Here is a 24,816-nt window from a genome sequence, read left to right as displayed (position 1 = left end):
CTTTGACAGCATCAGTGGATCCAAGATCTTCACTAAGCTGGATCTACGTGGGGCGTATAACCTCATACATATACGTCCAGGAGATGAGTGGAAAACTGCCTTCTGTACTCGAGAGGGTCACTTTGAATACCTTGTCATGCCCTTCGGCCTTTGCAATGCTCCAGCAGTCTTTCAATTCTTCATCAATGAAATTTTCCAAGACCTTCTCTACGTCTCTGTCGTTGCCTACCTAGACGATATTCTTATATTTTCTCCTGATCTTGACTTCCCACCGTCTGCATGTCAAAGAGGTCCTATCACGTCTACGTTCAAACCATTTATACTGCAAACTCGAGAAGTGTGTGTTTGAGGTCTCACAAATTTCGTTTCTGGGCTACATTGTTTCTGGAGCCGGCCTCCGGGTGGCCCTGAGAAGCTATCCGCGATACTCAACTGGCCTAGACCCTTAGGATTAAAGGCTGTGCAAAGATTTATTGGCGGCAGTTTATTCCGCAATTCTCCTCTATAATTGCTCCCATCACGGCCCTTACTCAGAAGTCGGCAACTCCGGAAGGGATTTGGACCCGAGGAGAGGTCGTGGGTCTTGACACCTGACACCATTATGGTACAGAGCAACTAGATAACTGTCATTATGCTTGCTGTTCTCATATGTCAAGCGCTACGGAATCTATATCACCATATAAATTGACAATGACTGTTTATAGCATCTGACACTTGCACTTCTTTACCTTTATAAAGTACGGACAGGGAGGGAAGGGACTGACAAATTTAGGGCAAGTACAAAAAAGACGTGGTCATGCAAATCTAGCCGAGTTTGTCCTGGACACAGTCGCCTATATACATCTGACTGGAGCCATATGCGGCTGCTTAAGGGCAGGTGCAAATTCTGTGCTGATGATGGTCATTAGCACGAATCTTGCTAGTGGGTCTCACCACTAACCACAATGAACTATATTGTATCAATGCAGTTCATTGATACATTTTGGATTTCCAAACTGGAAAGAAGTGATTCCCCCTCCTTTCACTGTGTGTATTTATTTTACTGTTGTTTTTACAGGTGCATTACAGGTCCTGGATACCAGGACATACTTGCGCTATAGGCTATGGGTAGTGTTAGCTGACATTGGTAAATCTATGGACTAGAGAGGACATTTAATAACATCCATGGTTCTTCCTTGAAGGCCAGCATTTTGCCTCACTTCTAAAAAAAAAAATTTAAGAGACATGCTCTTTAATGATGAGTTGTACACTCACTATTTTGCAGTTATGCCACCTAAAATATTGTAAATGTTTCACTGCAAACGTGCTGGCTCCTTAGTTTTAGGCATTGCACCTTATTTCCGGACATTTCTTCTGGTCTGCATTAATCTAAAGAACAGCATAAAATGAGAGAAAAAAATATCTGAATTTGTAGGTAAATTTGCCTTCCGGTTCAGTGTCTTTTTAAATTATAGTAACTAGAACTATCGATATCTACATAATTTAGACTTTGACTAAAGTAATCTACTACTATATAGCATATGCATTAGTGGGAAGAAAAACATGTTCTAACAATACACACATGTTACTGCAGCTGCGCCAGCAACACCAGGGAGTGGCTGGTGTAGTAAGATGGCGGCTCACAAGCGCTACGACGTCACTCCTGCGCCAGCGTAGTGTCGCCTGCCGGTAAATTACTAGTTCGACGTAAGTGACCCAGGACGTCGCTGTTTTTTGCGTGGCCAATCAACACTGAACGTTGACCCAACTGGGCGGGGCAGTGACGTCACCTGCTAGCGGGCCAGCAGAGACAGGAGAAGAGCTATTTCTCACTTAAAGAGACAGCCCCGTTATCCACTGGAGCCCCGGCCCGGTGACAGGAGGATGGTGTGCGGCGGGTTTACCTGCTCCAAGAACGCACTATGTGCGCTTAACGTAATCTACATGGTAAGTGTAAGGAGACATCGGCGCGACTTGTCCTTGTTCATTGTCCTCAGCTTTATTACACCGGTTTCATATAGATCTGTCCTGTACTCTGTTATCTGCAGCTCTCCCCATCCTGTTTCACCAAGTCCTCATTTCCAGGACTAACTAGCTTGTCCTCCTGTGTCGGTGCTGTAGTGCTCATTGTAGGCCCGGCATTTATCTGTCATCATTAAGTCATGGTAACTTCATTAGTGAACGATGCTCTCAAATTCCACAGCCACTTTATATGTTATATTTGAGAGATCTGGTTAATATAAGTGACTGCTAGGGTGTGCAGGAAACCTGATTGTAATACAATCCTATAAACACGTCATATGTTACTGATTATTGATGTGTTTTAATTTGCATTTTTAGATCCAGGAAGCCTATCAGAACGTATGTGTGCAGCAACAAGCTCACATTTTGATAATTTAAGTTTAGGGTTGTATTTACAAAAGCATGATCATCATCATCTATTTATTTATATGCTACTAAATCTGCAGCGCTGCACAGAAAACTCATTCACATCAGTTATTCAAACTGACCACCACATTATTTACAAAGGAGAAATCCTAGATAACCCATTTATCCTTTCTTAATGCATACCCGGTATACTAATATGGGGACTGTGAAGTTAACAAATTTACAAGCTTAATATCCTAATGCCATCCTGATTGCGCACAGACCTTTATAGACTGAACTGTATGCAGCTGTAGTCTTTTGCATTATAGTACTGTGCCTTACTGTGTATTTTACCAGCACATGCCCAGTTGATCAGTCAGAAAGAAAAAACATCACTTCTGACTGTCACTACAATGGAAAGAGCAATGCAGCGCCCCTCCTCTATCGCAGAGGTGGGGGGGGGGGGAGACTTTCACATTCCATGGCAAGCAAGGTAAGTGTTGGTAAATACTTGCGATGCAATATTATCCATCTACGATACATATTGTTGCCTATCGCGGTAAACAGGCACATTTTTAAACGCACATAAGTCAGGTATACACACATCCATATTCAAAAAGGAGCGGCTGTAAAGATATGTATGTTGATGAATATGGGTCTAGGTCCGTTCTGCTCTAACAGTCAATTCTCTGCAGGATGTGTGTCAATACACTTGTGTAATATCAAGTGACAAAAGAACTCACCTGTTAATAATATAGTCAGTAACGTTTAAAAAATAAGAAAGTGTTCCTGGGTTCCCCCACCCCCATAAAATACATATTTGAGAATATTTTTAATTGTCTACTGTACTTAAAATGCGTATTTCCAGTTGCAAACACATGTTCTACCATGCATACGTGACAGTCATCACTAGTGATCAGCGCCTACACCTGACCTGTAGCTGGTCCAAGTGATGCAACAGAAAAATACGTACATTTGGAGAAAGTCCAAAGCTTGAATAGGACATTGTTGCGTGTGCTGGAGCTTGGCACGCCCTTACTGTACATTGACCATGTGCGTATGCCAGTTTCCCTCACCGTTCGGCCCATGAAATCATAGGCTGTACAGTGTTCTCCCCCAAAAAATGTACCAGTCGGGTGGCATTAAGAAGTAGCTGGGTGGGGGCAGTGTAATACTTTGCAATAGTAGTAAAAAATGTTTAAGGTTATTGCCCACACCTGCCAGGATATGTTAGACTGGTGGCCAGTGGTCTAACTCAAACTGCTGGCTGTAGTGCCTGTTCTAATAGAAACACTAGTTTATTCTATTATAATAGGACTTTGTTGGGCTCCAAGAGCCGGGTGGCAAGTAAAAACAGCCAGAGCACCCGGGAAATGGGTGCTGGGGAGAACTCTACTGTAGTAAGTGTCCTTTGCACTCGAAGATGAATTGGATGTTGCTGCGTTCACTGGTGTATGGTCTGGTTCTGGGCATGTGCAAAGCAATTTTTTGCAAAATATGGCACGTCTTGGCATTTACAAGCCTTAATGAATCAGGACCATAATCTTTATTTTAACTAAATATTTTGATGTAGAAGAAAGGGAGAGGTGTTGATAACAAAATGTTAAGAAAATAAATATTTACTTGATTTTAAGACTTTGTGAATTAGAGTGCCTTGTTCCAAAGGCACTCTAAGCCATCTTTTTATTAATATTGGCCTTGGCTAATGGTAAAAGACCAACCCTCTGACTGTATAATTGTGAATTATGTAGTAGACGTTTGGTATTTATGATAGAGGTTACATCCACTTTCCTGTGCTAACAGGATCTTTTCTGTTTGGATAAATGACTACTCCCTCCATCACACAATTTTTTGGACTACTTTGCCTTTATTATCTGTTGTTGCTGAACTGTCGCATCCTCCTTTTTTTTTTTTAACTACTACTTGTTCCCAGTATTGTTCAGCGTATTCCCAGTACTCTATCTTTCTCCTCCTGTCACATATGTCCCTTAATAGGTAGTCTGTGAAAGGAGAATAGGATGCAGCAGCCACGGGAGTGGGCCAGAGAAGAAAGCTTTTAGGAGATACTAAAGAGATGAATTGTTGTTTTGGCTAGTAAAACCACATACCAACTGGGGGTAAATGTATCAAGCTGAGAGTTTTCCGGCGGGTTTGAAAAACCAATCAGATTCTAGCTGTCATTTACTCAGTGCATTCTACAAAATGACAGCTAGAATCTGATTGGTTGCTATAGGCAACATCTCCACTTTTCAAACCCGCCGGCAAACTCTTAGCTTGATACATTTACCCCCTGGTCTTTAAAATGCTTTTCTTTTTAATAATAATTCATGTACACTGCATTGCTTTATGTATGCATTCAATACTAAATTTAAATGCGTTGGAAAGGTTCTGCAAATGCATTACCCAAAACAGGAAGTTGTTGTCATATTGAAACCAGATTTATATTTAAACACCAGGTTTACAGTGTGTTCCCATTGAAATGAATGGGCTTTTTCAACTGAGTTAAAATCTCTAAAAGGAATAAGGAATTAAAAAAAACGCACCACAACTCAAATTAAAGGCACGTTAATATTGCAAATATATATGGTTCCATTTGGTACAGTGTGTTTTATTTTCACATCTGTTTAAATCCAGACTCATCTAAGAGCTAGGCAAATATTTATATTGTATATGGTATCTTGCTAATAAATAGCAGTACATACACCTAGCCACACAGCCCAGCCCTCATACAGACATTACACCCCCTTCAATCCACATACTAACCTCTTTCAATCCTCTACTTTATTTCACATCTCTTTCCCCCCCCCCTCAAGTCCATTCTCTCAATCCTCAAACCCATTCACACCAGATTGCATCATTATTGCCCACTCAATCCCCTTCTGCATCCCATAGTCAACTCATTCTTCTCTCCTCATATCCACTTCATCATCCCTCATTATTATCATTGTTCTAATGATTAACCTCTGCCCATTTTAGCCCCTTAATTCTGCATTTTTATTAATTCTTCTTCAGGAATTTGCTATCCTATCAGAACATGTCACTTAATGCCATGCTGCTCCTCTGCAATTACTTAGAATGGGACAGATAATACATTGGTTCCTCTCTGGGTACTTCAGTGCCACCACAGAGCCCGTTTGATCAGAGAGGTCCTTATCCGTTATCCTCTGAGCCAGCTTAAATTTGGCATCTTAAGAATGCTGGGCCAGGCAAGGTTATTAATTAGGTGCTGGTGGTCAGAGCACAGAGCTAGGCCTGAGCTCAGCAAGTGGAGGGTGACACAGCAGCAATCTGAGGATAAGGACAAATGTCCTGTTTCACGCAGGGTACAATTTTTAGGTGCCATGACAGCATGAACCTTTGCATACATGCAAGTACAATGCATCATTTATTGACAGGGTATGAGGCCTTATCAGACAAGTGGGTGGTTAGGATAGCTATTTCATTGGAAGGAAGCAGAGAGTGGCAGATGGAAGGTTTAGTTGTGAAGTTTAGAGGAGTAAGCTGCACACACCACTTTTGGTTTAGTAAAGGAATTGATGTGCAATTCCTTTACTAAACCCAATGAATACTTCAATTTCATTGTACTTTATAGTCTGGATTATTGATGATTTATTTTATGTGCTGATTTGTGTCAAGCAGGTTTACCAAGATTTGAAAATTGTTTTAATGTCAAGGAGAAAAGGGGTTGAATTATTTTAAATAGTCATTCAAAGCACAATGTTATGTTGGTTGATGATTGCGACTTTCCATGGTCAGAAGAATGTTTACTGTTTGTTGGGGTTTTTTTTTTTTTTTTTGTTTTTTATCTGTACTAATGACATTTAGAAGACGGTGAAAGCTATTCTAACCAATTTAATTACTCATTGCTTTTTGTCTATGCCCGATGAGAAACTTTTTTTTGTTTTGGGTGCTCCATCGGTTTCTTAGGAATAACTTTTATATTTTGTTTATCCAAGCAAGTTTTACCCACAAGGGTAGATAGGGACTAGCCTAAAGTCTCTCTGAGCTGGTGCAATCATTAAATCAGATTTTACTGTTAGTCTTTGGTTTGGGTTTTTTCTTGTTTTTACTTCTTTCTATTGATAGAACTGACTCTACTCTTCTGACCACCTACTCGAGATTTTGTGAAAGGGGAATCTTAATTTAGGAAGTATACACTAACAGTGCACTGCATAATATTCCTCTGAAGTTAAATGATCGCTCTTAAGGGTAGTAGTTTTAGTCTAAGGGGAAAAAGGCTGATATGGTCTCCTAGCCATAAGGTTTACATGCCAAAGTCTGAACATCTAAAGTATGATATACCAATAAACTGTGGTCATTGTAAAATTGGTAGTTTTTAAAAGATAATTCCACTCTTTTGAATAATTAAAATTCCAAATAAGCTTGAATGTTCTATTTTACAAATAGATCTCCTATCCCATATTTAATAATGGTTAGATAGGCTTCAGTGGAGTGCATCTTACAAGTACCTTTAGGATTTGATTACCTTTGTTTAGGGAAAAGTGAGGGCCATATGTATGTGGTCCTCTATCTGCATCTGGTACATGCACTGTGTCATCGGCCCAATGTTAGCGGTTTGAACAAACAAGCACCAAAGTCTTTTCAAATCTGATCACATCGGCAGGGGCCAGACATAGATGGAAACTGTATACATCTGGCTCCCCAAGTATGGCAAATCTTATCCAAAAGATACTTGTTAAATGCTTTCACTTGGTGAGGATTTATATTTGCAAAATAGATCCTTTGAAAAGTCAGGAAGATTAAATTAATGTTATGATACCAAAGGAAGTCCTATCTATCCTCCCTCCCTCTCCAAAAAAATAAAATAACATTTGCTTTTGTAAAGTTTAAAAAAAAAAAAAAGTGTGTTGCTCCAAGCAAAACTGTCAAAGTATTAAAATATGAATGTTGTTCTGAAACCCTACAGTCATTGAGTGGTTAATGTTTCACTATGCAAGACAGGTTAACACATATTGGGGAATTTGCACACGGTCATTATTACCGGGTTATCATTGATTTGTAGGCGACACAGCGCAAGTTATTTGCAGTTGACGTCATTGCTGCATTTCTCATGTACACCTTGCGTCTCTTGAGCGGAGCCCTTAACATTAATAAAAGGGGTTATGCAGCTAGCAACTTTTTTTTTTTTTCTTTTACAGTTTGACAGGATGGACCGCCTATGCCACCCTGTCTGTTGTTGCTGGAAGCCGACTGGGCTTACTTTGCCACCTTCCCTTTTTGGTATCCCAAATGCGCCCTCTAACCGCAGTAGGAGGGGCTTACAAGTGCTGCCACCACTGTACTGCTCACCGACATCCAGTAGTGGGTTTCTTCTGGGTAACTAACATTGCTAGTGTACCCCGTTACTGGTGTACCTGGGCTGGTACCCCTGACCTCTTCCTATGGATCAGGGTTGCTGTGAATGGATCCCCCCTGGCCTGTCGAACTGGCCAGAGCTGCTGGATAGCGAGAACTGTGTCCAAACCTTAGAACAGCCGGGAACGGATTAGAGTTGGGTCTAATCTGTAGGTCACAGGGTTAGAGAAGTTTCCAAGCAGGTCTTTGAAGCAAGTGAATCCTTATTTGCTCACACTGGTTGAAGGTACCAGTGAGCATGTCAGATGAAACTAGAAGAACAACTTTCAATACAAAACGGTGATTTTTTTTTTTTTATACAGTTTTGGACACAGCCTCACAGGGTCAGCCAGCCCCCTGAGCTCTGAGTTAGTTTTAGTATCAGGATGCAGTATGGTTTACCCAAACATGGATTTACATGCAAAGCTAACAATATTTACTTATCTTTGATATCCTAAAACATGCTGTGATTTCCTGCATCTTGTTTTAGACACAGAGGAAATCTAACAGCAAGTCTAATTAAACCTTCCTGTGCCTTCAGATGTGTTGTACATAACATAGCAAAAGGTCTAATTAACATGGGTCCTTTCTTCAGACAGTTGCAGAATACACATTTCCTCCACTTGAGAATTCCAAAGAAAAGTTACAAAACCCCAAACAAGTCATTGGTCTACACCAAAATACACAAAGGACTCAACAAATGCTTATTGCATCAGATATATACCTCAGAAATAATGCATTTCCTCTAGCAAAGTTAAAACAAAAAACGAATTTCCTCCCAGAGTCTCAGAAATAAAGATATTTACTTTATCAAAATACACACAATATCAAAAATAAATACATTTGCATTTATATAAATAAGCGCCCTGTGCTGTTTCCTTTTAATAAATTTATACCATAAGTTATTTACAAGTGATCCAGTCACACAGTTATTTTGGCATTATTATTAATTGAGACTTTGATAAGTCATTAAGGTAAAATATATGTTAATGGATATTGGGATTTATGAATGGGATGGCTCACCTAAAACATTGATGTAGTTGTTTTATTTGCTTAAAACATTATTTTTTTTGTTTCCCATATGTAAGAGTGTGACCCATTTAGTCTGCCCCAACTTCATATGTAATTGGCTTTTGTCCTGCATGCTGGTATTTCAGCAGTGTCACAGGTTAACTCACCGGCCTTTGTAATGATTGACCCTGGCAGGTACTGGAATAATTGACCTTGTATTTTGTTTTCCATAAGACAAAAACAAGTGCTGTGAACATGTGTCGGTAGATTAATGAGTGATCTTTTCTACCACAGCACAAAAGCTGGCACTATGCCCATGCACTTTTATATAGCTGGTATAAGTAAGATTCCTATGTTCTGATCTGCATGAACTGCAAAAGGGACCAGAGTTGGCGCAAAGTGGGTGTAATATACTTTAGTCTTGTCTGAGTGGCTAATTGAATTAAATGACAATTTCAAAACTGTTCCCACTCAGAGAGCATTGGCCAAGACAAATTGCTGTAATGGAGTTTGTGTACTGTATACTGGTGCAAAGCATTTCTTCAGTTAATGGAGAGTGTTGTTTGTTATAACATAGGCCTTAAATATATTCAAATACTGTATATTGCTATACAAAAATGGTGCTGGTCAACGTGGTGTAGTCTAGTGGTGCCACCACGGCGTCAGTGCAGCAAGTTCTTTGATTATTCCTTATAGTGCGCCCTATGCTGAAGACAACTCCCCAGTGCGCTTAAATGTGTCCTCTTGTGCTCCACGCTAAGCTCGGATTCCTCTGGAATCCAGATAATGGCGCCTCAGTTGCAACTGAGGCAAAAAAAAACAGTTGCATGTTAATTACAAATGTCATCTGCAACGGTCTGTTTGTTTTCTTACTCCAGTTTATCCGCAGTTGCCCTACGCTGATGTTATCTTTCTTTCTATAAGCCTGCCACAGTAAAATATATTTTCATTTTGTAGTGTTCACAAACTGATGACCATGGAAGACGTTAATAATGCATGAAAAGTGCACTAAAAATAGGACAAGTGCGTTAATGATGCCAGTGCCATAATTGCATTCTAATGTAGCACAACCAGGTTCTAATGCGTTGAACACATACTACAATAGACTGTATTACGAAACGTGCATTGTTAAAGTGCGCGTTTGATCTCAAGCATCTTCACCCATTTTCCAGTACACATGTGAGTGATTCCTGAAAACTGTATTTAGTAAAGGAGCCGGTTTTGGTGATTATTATTTTTTTTTTGGGGGGGTGGGATTAAACCTTCATTTGATAACGTTTTATTTTCTTTACTGATCTGCTTGGCTGTCTTTTTTGACAAAAGTTTTGATGCTGTCAGAAAGTTTGAGATGCCCTGGTTCTGTAATCCTTTGTCTGCTTGTTTTGTCATTTTGTTTATTTTTAGAATCTATTAAAAACTAAAAATCTTCATGTTCATTTGATGGTTCCTATTAATACGGGATACAGGCACTCCAGAGCAGTCCTTCATACACTGACCTTCTGCTTTCCTGTTCCGTAATGGCAAGCCATGTTTTGCCTATCGGCTCAATGTATTGTATTGTTTTATATGTTCAGTAACCATCTGCTCACTGAGGATTTTTATTATGTATAAATCCAGTATCAATCATTAGAGCGACTATGTTTATTGCAAAATTACAATTTGAACTAAACCTCAGTCAGACTTAAGAATATATTCTGTTTAATCAACAAGGAAATGTACAAAACAGGTAGAAAACTGGGAAGATAAAGGTTACTCTACTGAAGGAAAAAAAGCTACTTAAATGTATTATTTTATTAGGCCTTGTCCCACTTCCAGCAACAGCCGCATTCTCCTAATGTCGCTGGAGTTACAAACACCCACCACAAACACTATAGGTACAGGGAGATTGAAAACAACTGTGACATTGAGAAAATGACACCGCCGGCTTCCGTATAACTGTTCAATTTAGATTATTTCCTAGAAACTATGGTAAACTTGGATGGAAGAAGAGCTGTTGGATACACTGGATTAAATTGTATCTAACCAATAATTCATGATAGACGGACAATGACTATAAATAACCGTTTTGGTTAATAAAATGCAACGTTCAGTGGCTTTTATTCAACTTCAACAAGATCACCACAATGCAATATGATGATTTATTTGAATAGGTGGCAAATGCCATGTCAGATAACATATTATTTGTTCCTGACTGTACGACAGCTGTTGGTGGATGGTGAGGTCCCACACCAAGCAAACTCTGGTTACTATGGTCTAAACCGGCTTCCAAAATCGTCAGCCACAAGCGTGGCCATCTTTGGTCCTGGTCTGTGCAGAAAAACTTTGGCACTGAGCATGTCTGGTTACAAAACCCCCATGAGATGTATGTCATATTTGTCAATGTTTTTTTGGACTTTAATGTATCAGTATGTTGACTGTTACCATCATAATTGTCTTTCTGCTCTATATTTATAACTGGAAACTACATTAACCTTTCCTTCTACTTACAGCTGGTGGGCTTGTTGCTGATTGGAGTGGCAGCATGGGGCAAAGGATTTGGAATCGTCTCCAGCATCCACATCATTGGGGGAGTGATTGCAGTTGGAGTCTTCCTTCTACTCATTGCCATCATTGGTTTAATTGGGGCCATTAGTCACCATCAAGTGATGCTCTTTATCGTATCCTTAATTAATGTTTGTTCTTCTGTATGATGTGATCTGTGAGGTATCCTGAAGGTCCTCACACAAACTTGTCTTATTATTATCAATTATTTATACAGCACCTACTATATTACCCAGCGATGTACAGAGAATATTTGTCATGCACATCAGTCCCTGCCCCATTGTAGCTTAAATTATAAAGCCCTAAAACACGCACACATTTTGGATATCAAGTTGATTTAAATAATTATATATATTTCTATCTACCCTAACCAGGCTATTGTTAGTATTTATTAATATAGCGTCAATCATATTACGTAGTACTGTACAATGAATATGTAACCATTCATATAAATCCCTGCCTCATTGGAATTTACAGTTTAAATTCACTAACACACACCCGTGTGGGACCATTTTGTCAGAAGCCAATTGACCTACTAGGTTTTTGGACTGTGGAAGGAAACCGGAGTACTCTGAGGAAACCCACGCAAACACGGGGAGAACGTGCAAACTCCACACAGATATGGCCTTGGTTGGAATCAAACCCCATGACCCCAGAGATGTGAGGCATTAGCCTTTGTGTGTCACCGTGCTGTCCTTCTCTTTTGAATATTTGCACAGATACAAGTTGCTATAGGCCACAGTAACCGTTCAGTTTGTCGTCTGCTGTGGATTACAGCACCATTATATATATATATATATATATATATATATATATATATATATATATATATATATATATATAAATTAGTTTTTCTCCTGTACAGCAATTTTCACAAATATCTCCAATTGTTTGTGGTTTGTGCAGTGTTTATAATAATGTGTTTTATCTTGAAACAGTGCATTGTTAAACGGTTCATTGTCCTTAACTGGGATGTAGTATATGGTGGTGTTAATTCTCATCTTTATTTTTCAACTGGTGGTCTCCTGCTCCTGTTTAGCTATGAACAGATCACAACAGGTAAGAGACACATATTAGCATTGTTAGTCTTTACTGTAATTTTTAAAGAGATTGTCCCTATAGCAAATAGGTTACCTTAGTCTTATAGTTACAAGCCCTGAACCGTGCTCATTTTCGTACAATGACTGTTGTAGTCCATCTCTATAATACCGTTCTGTGGAAGAGCTCTGTAGCTCTCTATGGTGGGCTATAGGCGGGCTTGCTCCACTAGGCCCAAGAGCCATAGTACAAATTGGTATACATAGTGGGAAGGATTAAATGCAGTTTCATATTGCTACATGAGTGATTAAATTGTGTCTTCTTAGATCTATCACACAGAATAAGCAGCATATAGCTAGTTAGATTGTGTAGCTGAAGTATTGGATGTGAGTGGTGGGTGAATAGCATTTTGAGCTGCTGAGGGAGTAGGAAGGGAGAGGAGGCCAGGGAGGTGCTGGTGATAAGTGACAGTAATGTAACTGGTGGGGGCTAGGTAGACATGGAACGTAATTTAAAGAATGGTTGTAAGTGGTTTGTCTTCTCTTAATTGTGGCTTGTGATTGGTCCTGCAGCTCGCAAACACAACCCCCGGTGTTTGGTTTTGGCTGTTGGAGAAACAGAGGAGCCCCAGGAAAAATGGCTCCACGGAGCAGCCCCCAGGGCTCCGGCTGGGGGAGGGGTGGAGCTCCTGCAATGCCACCATTTACTAGATGGTAGTGATGCTTTTAGCAGTGTACCAATGGGCTTTGGTGTTTGGGTGCTTATTTTAGTCTCCTTCATGAACTGGTTACTGGTCATTGTGCAGTTCTGTGCGTAGGTTGCAAAACATGAATGGAGAGTTATACAAAAGATAATGTAGGCATTTGATCATCTGATGCTGAACTACAAATTCCAAGATGCATGAGCAACAATACATGTTATAAGATCCAACTGTATAGTATATCCGTTGCCTGTACACAGAAGAGACAACCATTTAGTTGCAATTCTCAAAGGTTCATCCAATAGATTCACTAGAACCAGGGACCTCACTGAGGCACAACGTGGTTGGATAGCTGTCTTCATAGCTGAATTAGCCACATTGCTGGTAAAATAAAAACTCGCATTACTTTGTTGTATTTTACTGTATTATCATAGAATTGAAGTAATGTTTGTGCTTTGTACTCAATTTATTTCTATTGTGTTTTATCTGTTATAAGTTCAGCAATATAATATATGAGCTGGTATCATAAAGGTGGTGCACCACCAGTATCGTTAGGAATCAATTAATTAAAATATACTAGAAACCTTGTACTCCACTGTATAAATGTTTAAAAATTTTTAAATTGACAAAAAAATAAATCTACCGTATATACTCGTGTATAAGCCGAGTTTTTCAGCATACTTTTGTATGCTGAAAAAGGGCACTCGGCTTATACACGGGTGAACTTACCTGGTGTCCGGTCCCTCGGCTTCAACTTCTGCATATGCGTTCCAACACAGGAAGTTCGGCATTTGGAACGCAAACTTGCGTTCCAAATGCCGAACTTCCTGTTGTTGGAACGCATATGCGTTCCACTGCGGGGTGGATTTACAAGCCGTTCGATCACATCTTCTGGGTCTCCAGGTTTTGCCTTGATTTAAACAGCACCAGTACCTCTTCTACTTCTTAATGATGGTTCTGACAGGGTAAGTTCCTAACTGGAAGCATTTGCTATATTTGTATAGCTTTTCTCTGCCTTGTAACTCTGAGTTACCGTTGTTTTGAAGTCCTCAGTCAGTTGCTTAGAAGACTCTCTCTCTCTCTCTCTCTCTCTCTCTCTCTCTCTCTCTCTCTCTCTCTCTCTCTCTCTCTCTCTCTCTCTCTCTCTCTCTCTCTCTCTCTCTCTCTCTCTCTCTCTCTCTCTCTCTCTCTCTCTCTCTCTCTCTCTCTCTCTCTCTCTCTCTCTCTCTCTCTCTCTCTCTCATCATTTATGAATGTTCCTTGTCATCTAGCTAAAAATGATTTCATAGATTGAACCTATCATTTTTATTTAGGTTTTTAAATTAGCGCTCTTTTCCACCCTAGGCTTATACTCGAGTCAATAAGTTTTTCCAGTTTTATGTAGTAAAATTAGGTGCCTCGGCTTATATTCGGGTCGACTTATACTCGAGTATATACGGTATATGCATTTAGTAATGGCAAAAGGCTGATTACACAAATATGTGAACAACTTGTAACATTGTAATTATAGTCTCCCTAGAAATTTGTCATGAAAACTAACACTCTCTGTGCCATTAAGTGCAACTTGCAGAGATTGCAGGAATGGAAGGGTCCCAGAGTTTTACTCACTTACCAGTTATAGTAAAGTGGAAGGCTAATAATATATGTGTGACAAAGAATAAATATAAATAACCAAGGTCGCTGAAGATAGATCTACATAATCATATACTATGCATAATGCAAAGCACACAATACAATTGATTAATAATAATGTGTAATAAAAATATATTTATGAAGAGAAAACCCAGTGAAAAAGTACCATGATTCCAGGGACACTAAAGAATGATGCATATAATTCACATTTAATGGACAACTCAGTTGGTAAATAAGTTATTTGTTTAAGTCTGTTATTATCATGTAGATTGATTTTTAATGCTCCTAAAATCATGTTAATTACAGGATAGGTTTTACAAAATATATTGTTGGGTTTGTAACATTGAGGGGCATATTCAATTAGCTTTTGGATTCGCGGTAACGCGCGTTTGCCGCGAAAAGTGCGTGTTCTTGCGGGTATTACGGCACTGCATTAACGCGGATTTTCGTTCGCAACCTATGGGCTGCGAACGAAAATCCACGTTATTTCGGTACCGTGTATTACGTTTCGCGGCTGTTCCGGCGCGTTACAGCGAATCCAAAGCTAATTGAATATGCCCCTGAGTTTGAATTCTTGTATAATGTTAACTCCACGGTGCAGTTTGTTCTATTGGTGCGTTATATCTATATTGACTAACTGCTAGTCTTCATGTCTGATTCATTGGTGATTGAAACGGTGTCACACAACAAAGTGTTCATTGCTTTCATTTGTGTAATGATCAGCCTTCTGTGATTGCTAAACATGTGCAATATTTTTTTTTTTGTATTTGTCATGATTTCTGAGCATGTATACATCAGGTGCGTTGCTTCTTGTATATTTCATTATTTTAGGTAGACAATGATGTTATTTGTGTGTGTATATGTGTACAATCATGGCCAAAAGTTTTGAGAATGATGCAAATATTATGTTTCACAAAGTCTGCTGCCTCAGTTCTTATGATGACAAGTACTCCAGAATGTCATGAAGAGTGATCAGATGAATTGCAATTCATTTCAAAGTCCCTCTTTGCCATGACAATGAACTTTATCCCAAAAATAAAATTTCCACTGCATTTCAGCCCTGCCACAAAAGGACCAGCTGACATCAGGTCAGTGATTCTCTTGTTAACACAGGTGAGAGTGTTGATGAGGACAAGGCTGGAGATCACTCTGTCATGCTGATTGAGTTAGAATAGCAGATTGGAAGCTTTAAAAGTAGGGTGGTGCTTGAAATCATTGTTCTTCCTCTGTTAATCATGGAACCAGTGCAGTCATCATTGCTTTGTACAAAAAGGGCTTCACAGGCAAGGATATTGCTGCTAGTAAGATTGCACCCAAGTCAACCATTTATCGGATCATTAAGAACTTCAAGGAGAGAGGTTCAATAGTTGTGAAGAAGGCTTCAGGGAGCCCAAGAATGTCCAGCAAGCGCCAGGACCGTCTCCTAAAGTTGATTCAGCTGCAGGATCGGGGCACCACCAGTGCAGAGCTTGCTCAGGAATGGCAGCAGGCAGGTGTGAGTGCATCTGCATGCACAGTGAGGTGAAGACTTTTGGAGGATGGCCTGGTGTCAAGAAGGTCAGCAAAGGGAGCCACTTCTCTCCAGGGAAAACATCAGGGACAGACTAATATTCTGCAAAAGGTACAGGAATTGGACTGCTGAGGACTGGGGTAAAGTCATTTTCCTTGATGAATCCACTTTTAGATTGTTTAGGGCACCTGGAAAAACGCTTGTCCAGAGAAGGAAAGGTGAGCGCTACAATCAGTCCTGTGTCATGCCAACAGTAAAGCATCCTGAAACCATTCATGTGTGGGGTTGCTTCGCAGCCAAGGGAGTGGGTTCACTCACATTTTTCCTAAGAACAAAGCCATAATTAAAGAATGGTACCAAAACATCCTCCAAGAGCAACTGTCTCCCAACCACCCAAAAGCAGTTTGGTGACGAACAATGCCTTTTCCAGCATGATGGAGCACCTTGCCATAAGGCAAAAGTGATAACGAAGTGGCTCGGGGATCAAAACATAGAAATTTTGGGTCCATGGCCAGGAAACTCCCCAGACCTTAATCCCATTGAGAACTTTGTGATTAATCTTCAAGGGGCAGGTGAACAAACAAAATCCCACAAATTCTGACAAACTCCAAGCATTGATTAGACAAGAATGGGTGGCCATAAGTCCGTATGTGGCCCAAAAGCTGATTGACACAATGCCAGGGCGAATTGCAGAGGTCTTCAAAAAGAAGGGTCAACACTGCAAATATTGACTCTTTGCATAAACGTAACGTAATTGTCAATAAAAGCTTTTGACACGTATGAAATGCTTGTAATTTTACTTCAGTATACCATAGCAACATCTGACATAAAGGTCTAAAAACACTGAAGCAGCAAACTTTGTGAAAACCAATAGTTGTCATTCTCAAACTTTTAAAATTAAGGTTGGGCCTGTTACTTTAGTACATTCAAATATCAGATGAGCGCAACCACAAAACAAGCCACACTTATTATGATCCTGTTCTGTTGCTCAATTTTATTTGTATTCTGTAATATACTGTTTACCATCAGCAGAGAAATGTTAAATCTGAACCTTTTCGTTTTAAAGACTTGTTTCTGCTGTATTTTTAGTAGTGGTTTTTTGTTTTGTTGTTTTTTCAGCTGTAATTAATGACATTTTACACCTGGTTTCTACAGGAACAGTTCCTAAATGCAACATGGACCCATATGAGCGTTGACACGCAGAAAGACATGGAGAATACCTTGAACTGTTGTGGATTGTTGAACATCACAGGCAGTCAGCGGTTTTCGACAGAATATTCGAGCTGCCAAGCGGTGAGCACTGTCAACCCCGCTGATTTTTATTATTTATTTTTATTATTATCATTTGTCACTTGCAGTTTTGTCCAGCAATTTAACAGTGTGTGTGATGTTTTTGCTGTTTTATTCGCATTCAGGAACTTTGTTTCAAAGACAAGTTTCTGGTTGTTGGACATTGGTCAGATGGATTTTCCATTGTGTATACATTTTGGTGGTCTTGTAAGACCATGTTGGGTGTTTTGTGCATTTTTATTGGCTCCTTAATATTTGGATGTGTAAGAGCCACATTTTGGTTTTTTTAATTTGACATTTCAGATGGATCCATTTTCGCCAAACCTTTATTCTTAGTGAAGAGTAGACAAATCATTCAAATACTTTCCGGTTGATAATTGCACGCACCTGTTAAATGTTTGTTATTGGTTACCATAAACAAATTGTCTTCCTATCCTTCACATTCAGGAATGTAAGAAAATACAGTGTGAGACTTGTGGAAATAAAATGCTGACTCATGCCGGTGAAGCCTTGAAAATTCCTTGGAGGTGTAGGACTCTTCTTCAGCTTCACAGAGGTAATTTAGGATTCTTTATACTATATCGTTAAGTGCATCATGTTAAAACCAATATCAATAATAGTATGAATACAGTCAGTCATTGAATAATGTTATTATCTGGACACTAAGGTGAAAGCAACGTGAGGGAATGTTAATTATTAAATTGAGGTGTTTCAATTAGACACGTTACCAGAGGTGTATACAATCAAGCACCTAGCTATGCAGCCTTTTTTTTTTTTTTTTCTGGTGATGAGTTTGGTGTGGGAGAACTTGACTGACCCGCACAGATCACTGACCTCAACCCCATCGAACACCTTTGGGATGAACTGGAACGGAGATTGCGAGCCAGGCCTTCTTGTCCAACATCAGTGCCTGACCTCATGTATGTTCTACAGAATGAATGGGCACAAATTCCCACAGAAACACTACAACATCTTGTAGAAAGCCTTCCAAGAACAGTGGAAGCTGTTATCGCTGAAAAAGGGGGGACCAACTCCATATTAAAGTATATGTATTTGCATACAATGTCATTATAGTCCCTGTTGGTGTAATGGTCAAACCTCTGAATACTTTTGTTCATATTGTGTACAACAATTTTATCCATTAATGCCCATATCAGCCCTTTGGGGATTTATTTAGTTACCAGTAGTCAAGCACAGCTGAGAGCAGATCTTAATCTCAAATCTATCACCCTGTGTTTCTGCTGAATAAATACTAGGTTGTCTGACTAATGTTGATCTTATTCAGTTTCTTGGTTTACCTCTAACATGATATACTGTTCTGTTGTAAAACAGATATTTAAAATCCTTTGATTACTTAGCCCTTGGGTAAAACAGGTATTTAAAATTATTAGATGAGTCATTGCGCACTATTTCTTCATCAAAAGCTGCCTATAACACAATCAACACTTTGTGTACTTAAATTTCTTGCTCATCTGCTTAAAAGGCTGAATGACTCCACACACAATAGCCATGTTGGCACTGTCGTGTATGAAGACCTTTTTATTAACCTGTAGTAGAGCGCACTGTTATTGGTGGACCACAGTGTCTTTTATTTTATTTTTTCTCCAGATGTCAGGCAAGTGAACAGCTGCCCTCTATATACCTTTTAATATGTAGACAGTACATTAGGACTGGAAAAGAGCAAATTCCACTGCACAACAGTGGGAACAAGGAAGAGGCAACTACAGACCAGTGAGCCTTACATCAGTAGTAGGGAAATTGATGAAAACACTCTTAAAAGAAAGAGTTGTAGAATATCTCAGATCCAGTAACTTGCAGGATCCCAAACAGCATGGATTTACTGGGGGATGAATTATGTCGAACAAATTATTGACTTTTATGACTGGATGACTAAAGTAATAGATCAAGGGGGGGGGGGGGGGCCTAGATGTAGCTTATCTGGATTTTAGTGAGGCTTCTGACACTGTCCCACATCAGACTGTTAAATAAACTTGAAAGGTTGGGATTGGATTCTAAGATGGTGGAATGGATGAGATCTTGGTAGCAGGATAGAAAACAGAGTTATAGTAAATGGAGTGCATTCACAGGAGGGAAAGGTTATCAGTGGAATACCCCAAGAATCTGTACTTGGGACCAGTGCTTTTTAATTTCTTTATTGGAGACATCGCAAATGGTATTGAAGGGAAAGTATACCCTTTTGCACATATTCTTCAAAGGAAGAGAAGTACTAGAACACGAGGACATGCACTGAAACTGGATGGAAGGAGGTTCAGAGGAAATTTAAGAAAAACTATTTCACAGAAAGGGTAGTGGATAAGTGGAATAGCCTCCCATCAGAGGTGGTAGTGGCTAATACAGTAGTGCAATTTAAACATGCTTGGGATAGGCATAAGGATATCCTTACAAAGATTAAAGGACCAAATATGGTTTGAGGTTACCACAGGTTAAAAAAATAATGGGCAGACTGGATGGGCTATGCGGTCCTTGTCTGCCGTCAAATTCTATGTTTCTACGGTGGTTTGAACTTCCACCATCCACCACTATAGCCTTTATTGTATGATATTATGTTAATTGGGTACATCCATCAATAATTTCTAATTATATGAAACATAGTGCTATTCTAAGACTTCCTTTGCCTGTTTGTTTGGCTTTTCTTTTTTTTTTTTTTTTCTTTTTTTTGCAGTGGGAACAAATTGATAGCTCATGACTGTTATTTAGAATCCATTGTACTCATTTGAGCCCATTAACCCTTAACATCAAGTAAAGTCACTTTGTATAAAGGGCCACCAAACATACTGTATGCAATTATTTCTTATTTGTCTATGACCGATCTATACATACATGCTTATTCTCTTGCTTGGGGCAAAGCTGTCCAGGACAATATTAATTCCCTACACACTGCTAGATCCATATTTGTGTACTGCTAATTATTGGCCTTCCCCTGCCTGTTGCCTAATGAGTTGTGCAGGAAGCCCCTTTCAGTACTGTTTAAAGGTGGAGCCCCACATAAACATATATATTCTTTTTGTTTTTTAAACAGCAAGTTCAATATTGCTTTTAATTAATTGATCTGTAGACAGAAAAGTGGAAACATTTTGGTTACTGATATATTTTTTTTATTATTTATTTATTTATTATTCCTGGTAAAGTGTAACAATATGTATGAGCCAGTGGTCACATTATGGCAAAAGAAGAGGGGATTGTAGTATGGCATTCCAAAGCCTTTTTTCGCTTTACATAAAGCCATGTTACTGTGCCTGCCATGGTAATCACATGGCATTTGGCAAACTGTAAATCAATGAAAAATTAAATGTGTCAAATTCCAGTTAATCAAAGTAAATTATATTAAGGAAACATCTATTTTTTACAGGAAATTGCACCTTTAAACTTATGGCCATGCTTTAACTGGTTTCTGTTCTCAATAATATCACCTTGCTTTCTGATCTGATGATGGTGTGTATGTTTGTGTGGTATTCAAATATATAGTACCAGGATTAGCCTCAAAGGTCCATGACTTCTTAGGCTTTAAACATTTGTTTCCATCACTTCATCAGCAGTAGCAGCAGCAATTTATATAGCGCCACTAATTTTGCAGCGCTGTACAGAGAACTCACATCAGTCCCTGCCCCATTGGATCTAACATACACACAGAGACAGACTAGGGTCAATTTGATAGCACCTAATAAACCTACCAGTATGTTTTTGCAGTGTCTGAGGAAACGGGAGCACCCGGAGGAAACCCACGCAAGCATGTGGAGAACATACATCACCCCACTTTATCAAGTGGGCAGCTAGGCCGCTTATCACACTTACTGTAGTGACATAACTCGCTCCTTGTGCTGCTACAGGGCTAAGGTTCCATCAAGCAAGTCACTTGATGTGGTTACAGCTCTTACAGCACAGGAATCCCTTTAACTGGCAGTCTTGGGTCCCTCACAATCGCAGGACGCTCCAGAGCAGAATCCAAATCTTGTGGGCCAGACCATTTGTCCACCTCCAACTGGTCCTTTGACCCGACTATCCTGCTCCAGCAGGCTATACCACAACTCTCATGTTTACTAAGCTGCAGATAAGTGTGGCCATACGATGCGGAGGATCCCAAACACCACGGCATGAACAGGGTGCAAATGTACAACCGGTCTGGAGATCACACTAAAGAAGCGAGCTACTGTATGTCCTGCGTGTATTTTGAACACTGTTGAACTAGGCTGACTGCACAACTTATTAGTGAAACCGGTGAGCACAGTAAATGCCATGGTCATGAAATGGAGGTGGACAATACTGGCCAGGGTGCTGGGATTACTTGGTTTAGTAGCAAGAAAACAATGTTTCTCTGGCTACGAGTCTTTGTATAAAGACTAGCGCCACGCATGGAGAGGGTGATCAGACGAGTATAAATTGTTAAATGTTTTTAATTGAAAACAGAAATGACTTTAGCAGTCAATCAAATGTCTACGCTCTGTAAAAATGCTCTTGTAGTAATTAACGTGTGTGAATTCTGCATTGTGATTTCTTATATATAGATATTTTTATTTATTATTGTCTAGTGCACAAAGCAATAGCAAAAATAACCCCTTCAATAATGTGTTCTTTGCCAGAGCCTGAAGTATTGTGTACCCATTATGTTCATTTCTTGACATGGATTCTGACTAACAATGTTCTCTCCCCGGCCACCTTCAGGAGACTGTTACAGGGCATAGTATAGTATATTCTGAAGGCCTGCAATCCACATACTGGGCACGCTGTATTGCAAGTTGTCTCCCTGGAGAACAGAGGAACATTGTTCCTTTCTTTTTAAAATTATTTTTGCCAAGTACGTAGTGCACATAGGCACTAGATAAATAATAATGATTGCCCAAATTGACACCTCCTCCAGTGACTAAGTTTACCTTAAACTTCCACGTTGCTGTCTTTTTCTCCCTGGACGCTGGTTAATCAGCACTATATAACTAAAGAGAACCTCTGCATCTATATAGTCACATGCAAAAGGTTTGATCTGGGGAGAAATGTTCCCTTTCCTTTTTTCTTTCAAGAAATTGGCAGGAATGGTCTGTGAGAATAGTGACACTCATTGTGAATGGGTTATGCAACCTGCAGATCCTATTAGCCAGTTTACTACAGGTCACCGGAATATTTGAGGACACATCATCTCGCATACAGTAATAGAAAAACACAGATCTGGTAGTTGGACAGTTGATGATAAATAAGTATTAAAAATGCTCAATATCCCTGTTTAAAGCATAATAATGTCATCTGGAAGTTTTGATGGTAAATTTTCTCCTTAACGCTGCTTACACAATGTTTCTGTTTTTCTCCCACCCTCTCTGTTCTGCAGATTCTTGGTGTGTGGCTTGCGTTCCGGTACAGGAACCAGAAAGATCCTCGAGCAAATCCCAGTGCTTTTCTATAGTGTTATTGAATCTCCACCCACAATCCTTCAATCATGTATTTTATTTTACCGTTTCGGTCCTGTCTCTTAGCTGGTAATTTCTGACCCTATGATTCCATGTTCCAATTGACTAAGAGAAAGGGACATGTGACGGGCTACAAATGGGGGCTTTTTCAGGAATGCAATCAGACCAAAATATTTGTGGTTATACAACATAAACCAATAAAAAGGTTGTGTTTGGGTACAGGGCAATCGGTGATGAATCATTGCAGCTCAGTGCTAAACATTTGTATTGTTCTATATATAAGTTAAGCTGGTAATTAGACTGCTTGCCTGTCTGCTTTTATTTTGAATAGTCTCCTATGAAGTCTTAATGAAGCATGACTTGACAAGGGACAGCCTCTCTTTGCCATGTTTTTAAAGAGTGGATTGGATGCTGGGTAGGATGTGTATATATGTGTAATAATGCTTACCAGTCATTCTTGAAATGATGTTTTTTATGTTCATGGCAAAGATCAAATGGAGAAGGACCTGTGGTCTTTTTATGGTACCATTGAATAAAGTAGAATATTGATGGGGAGTCTATTCATCTTTAATTGCTGTATATACTCTGTTTCCCTACCATATTCCATATTTCTCTGTTACTGCATCCACAGGAACATTCTGTACATGGGTTAAGAGAGAATATTGTATTGGTGAATTGAGATGAGATTTGCATATTTATGCATAGTCATATTGTCTCCAGTGCTACTTATTGGATCCTATCACAAATATATTAAATTGTGCCATTGACAACTACAAATCTTGGCATGAGTGTTTGCCAACATACTGCGAGTAACAGTATAAAACATGGCTGATGGGGACCTATGTGTGAACACAACCCTGCAACGCTAAGCATGAGATGTAACCCACTTTTCCCAGTTATACGGCCCAATTCTAGGCTCCTAGAGCCTTGTAAGCCCTGAGACTGTAGTTCACTGATATATAAGAACACAACCATTCCAGGCTGGCAGGGCATGCAGAATACTGTTATATAAAGAATGAAAGTGCACCTATCTCCTATAAATAGTAGAGGCAGGCGTCTTATAATGTTACCTGATATCCATCAGATTCCTCTATTCATTATTAAGTAGTGACCTTACAAAATGCCTTATGGGCTTCACTAGTGCTTTAAAAATTTACCCCACAAAACAATATTTTGCAGGAAGCTTGTTTTTATTGGTGGAAATTGTATTTAGCAAAACTTATTGCATCCCAGTTAAAGGGTTTTGCACCTTGATATGACAATTTTATTGGCTTTTACCTGCCGCCCTGCAACTTTTTACTGAATACATTGCTTTTTCTTCCAGTCTTCTTCTGGACATTACAGCCAACTATTCATATCACTTTGCACATGTTTGTGTGTCCCCTGCTTTAGTTTTGTAGCGGTTTAGTTATGACCTACTCCAAGCACATAAAGATCCATTCCAATAAACTAGTTTCCTGATGGTAGATGCCTAATTTATTTTGTTCCAGAATGTCTAAATACATGCAATCAAAGAGATATTACGTACTTTCCAACTGTATCCTGCCCATAACGTTCTGGTACTGTGTGGCGGTGGGATGCGTTCTGCCTTTGCTGCAGGCGTTGCATTGTGAACTCCATTGTTTAATACTCTAATGGAAAGCTGTAACTGATGTAATCTGTTAGGTCAAGTTGTCCTGCCTATTCTATGTAAGGTTGTCATTTAGTCTCTTTCCATATTTCAATATGCAGTTTCAATGTATGATCGCTAAATTTAACCAACACACGGAGATGCTAATGTTAAAGTCTGTTCCACATTGTTTAATTTAATTTACTGTTTATTGACAGAGCCACGTTGCAGTAGGAGATACACCATGTATTTAATATAACTGCCTGAAACTTTAATACATGTCACAACTTGCATCAGCTTATTTAGAGTAGTAGATACAGCAGTAACAGCCTACAATGAGTAGCTCAGAAAATGCATCTATCTTTAGTAG

The 24,816-nt window shown here is 39.4% G+C and overlaps 1 protein-coding gene across 1 annotated transcript; it reads left to right on the top strand.

Annotated features, from left to right (window-relative positions):
* The first annotated feature begins 1,735 nt into the window (after positions 1 to 1,735).
* On the top strand, positions 1,736 to 24,299 carry TSPAN31 (tetraspanin 31). Its single transcript, XM_075199335.1, is given in 7 exon segments — positions 1,736 to 1,926; positions 11,202 to 11,369; positions 12,232 to 12,312; positions 17,289 to 17,426; positions 17,871 to 17,942; positions 17,944 to 17,979; positions 22,759 to 24,299. Coding segments are annotated over 7 exon segments (633 nt in total). The 5' UTR covers positions 1,736 to 1,863; the 3' UTR covers positions 22,834 to 24,299.
* The last annotated feature ends 517 nt before the right edge of the window (positions 24,300 to 24,816 follow it).

The sequence above is a fragment of the Mixophyes fleayi genome, chromosome 2 (genome assembly GCF_038048845.1).
Source record: "Mixophyes fleayi isolate aMixFle1 chromosome 2, aMixFle1.hap1, whole genome shotgun sequence".
Lineage (NCBI taxonomy): Eukaryota > Metazoa > Chordata > Amphibia > Anura > Limnodynastidae > Mixophyes > Mixophyes fleayi.
Note: the sequence above shows the minus strand (reverse complement) of the source record. Positions and strands in the feature narration are given on the sequence as shown.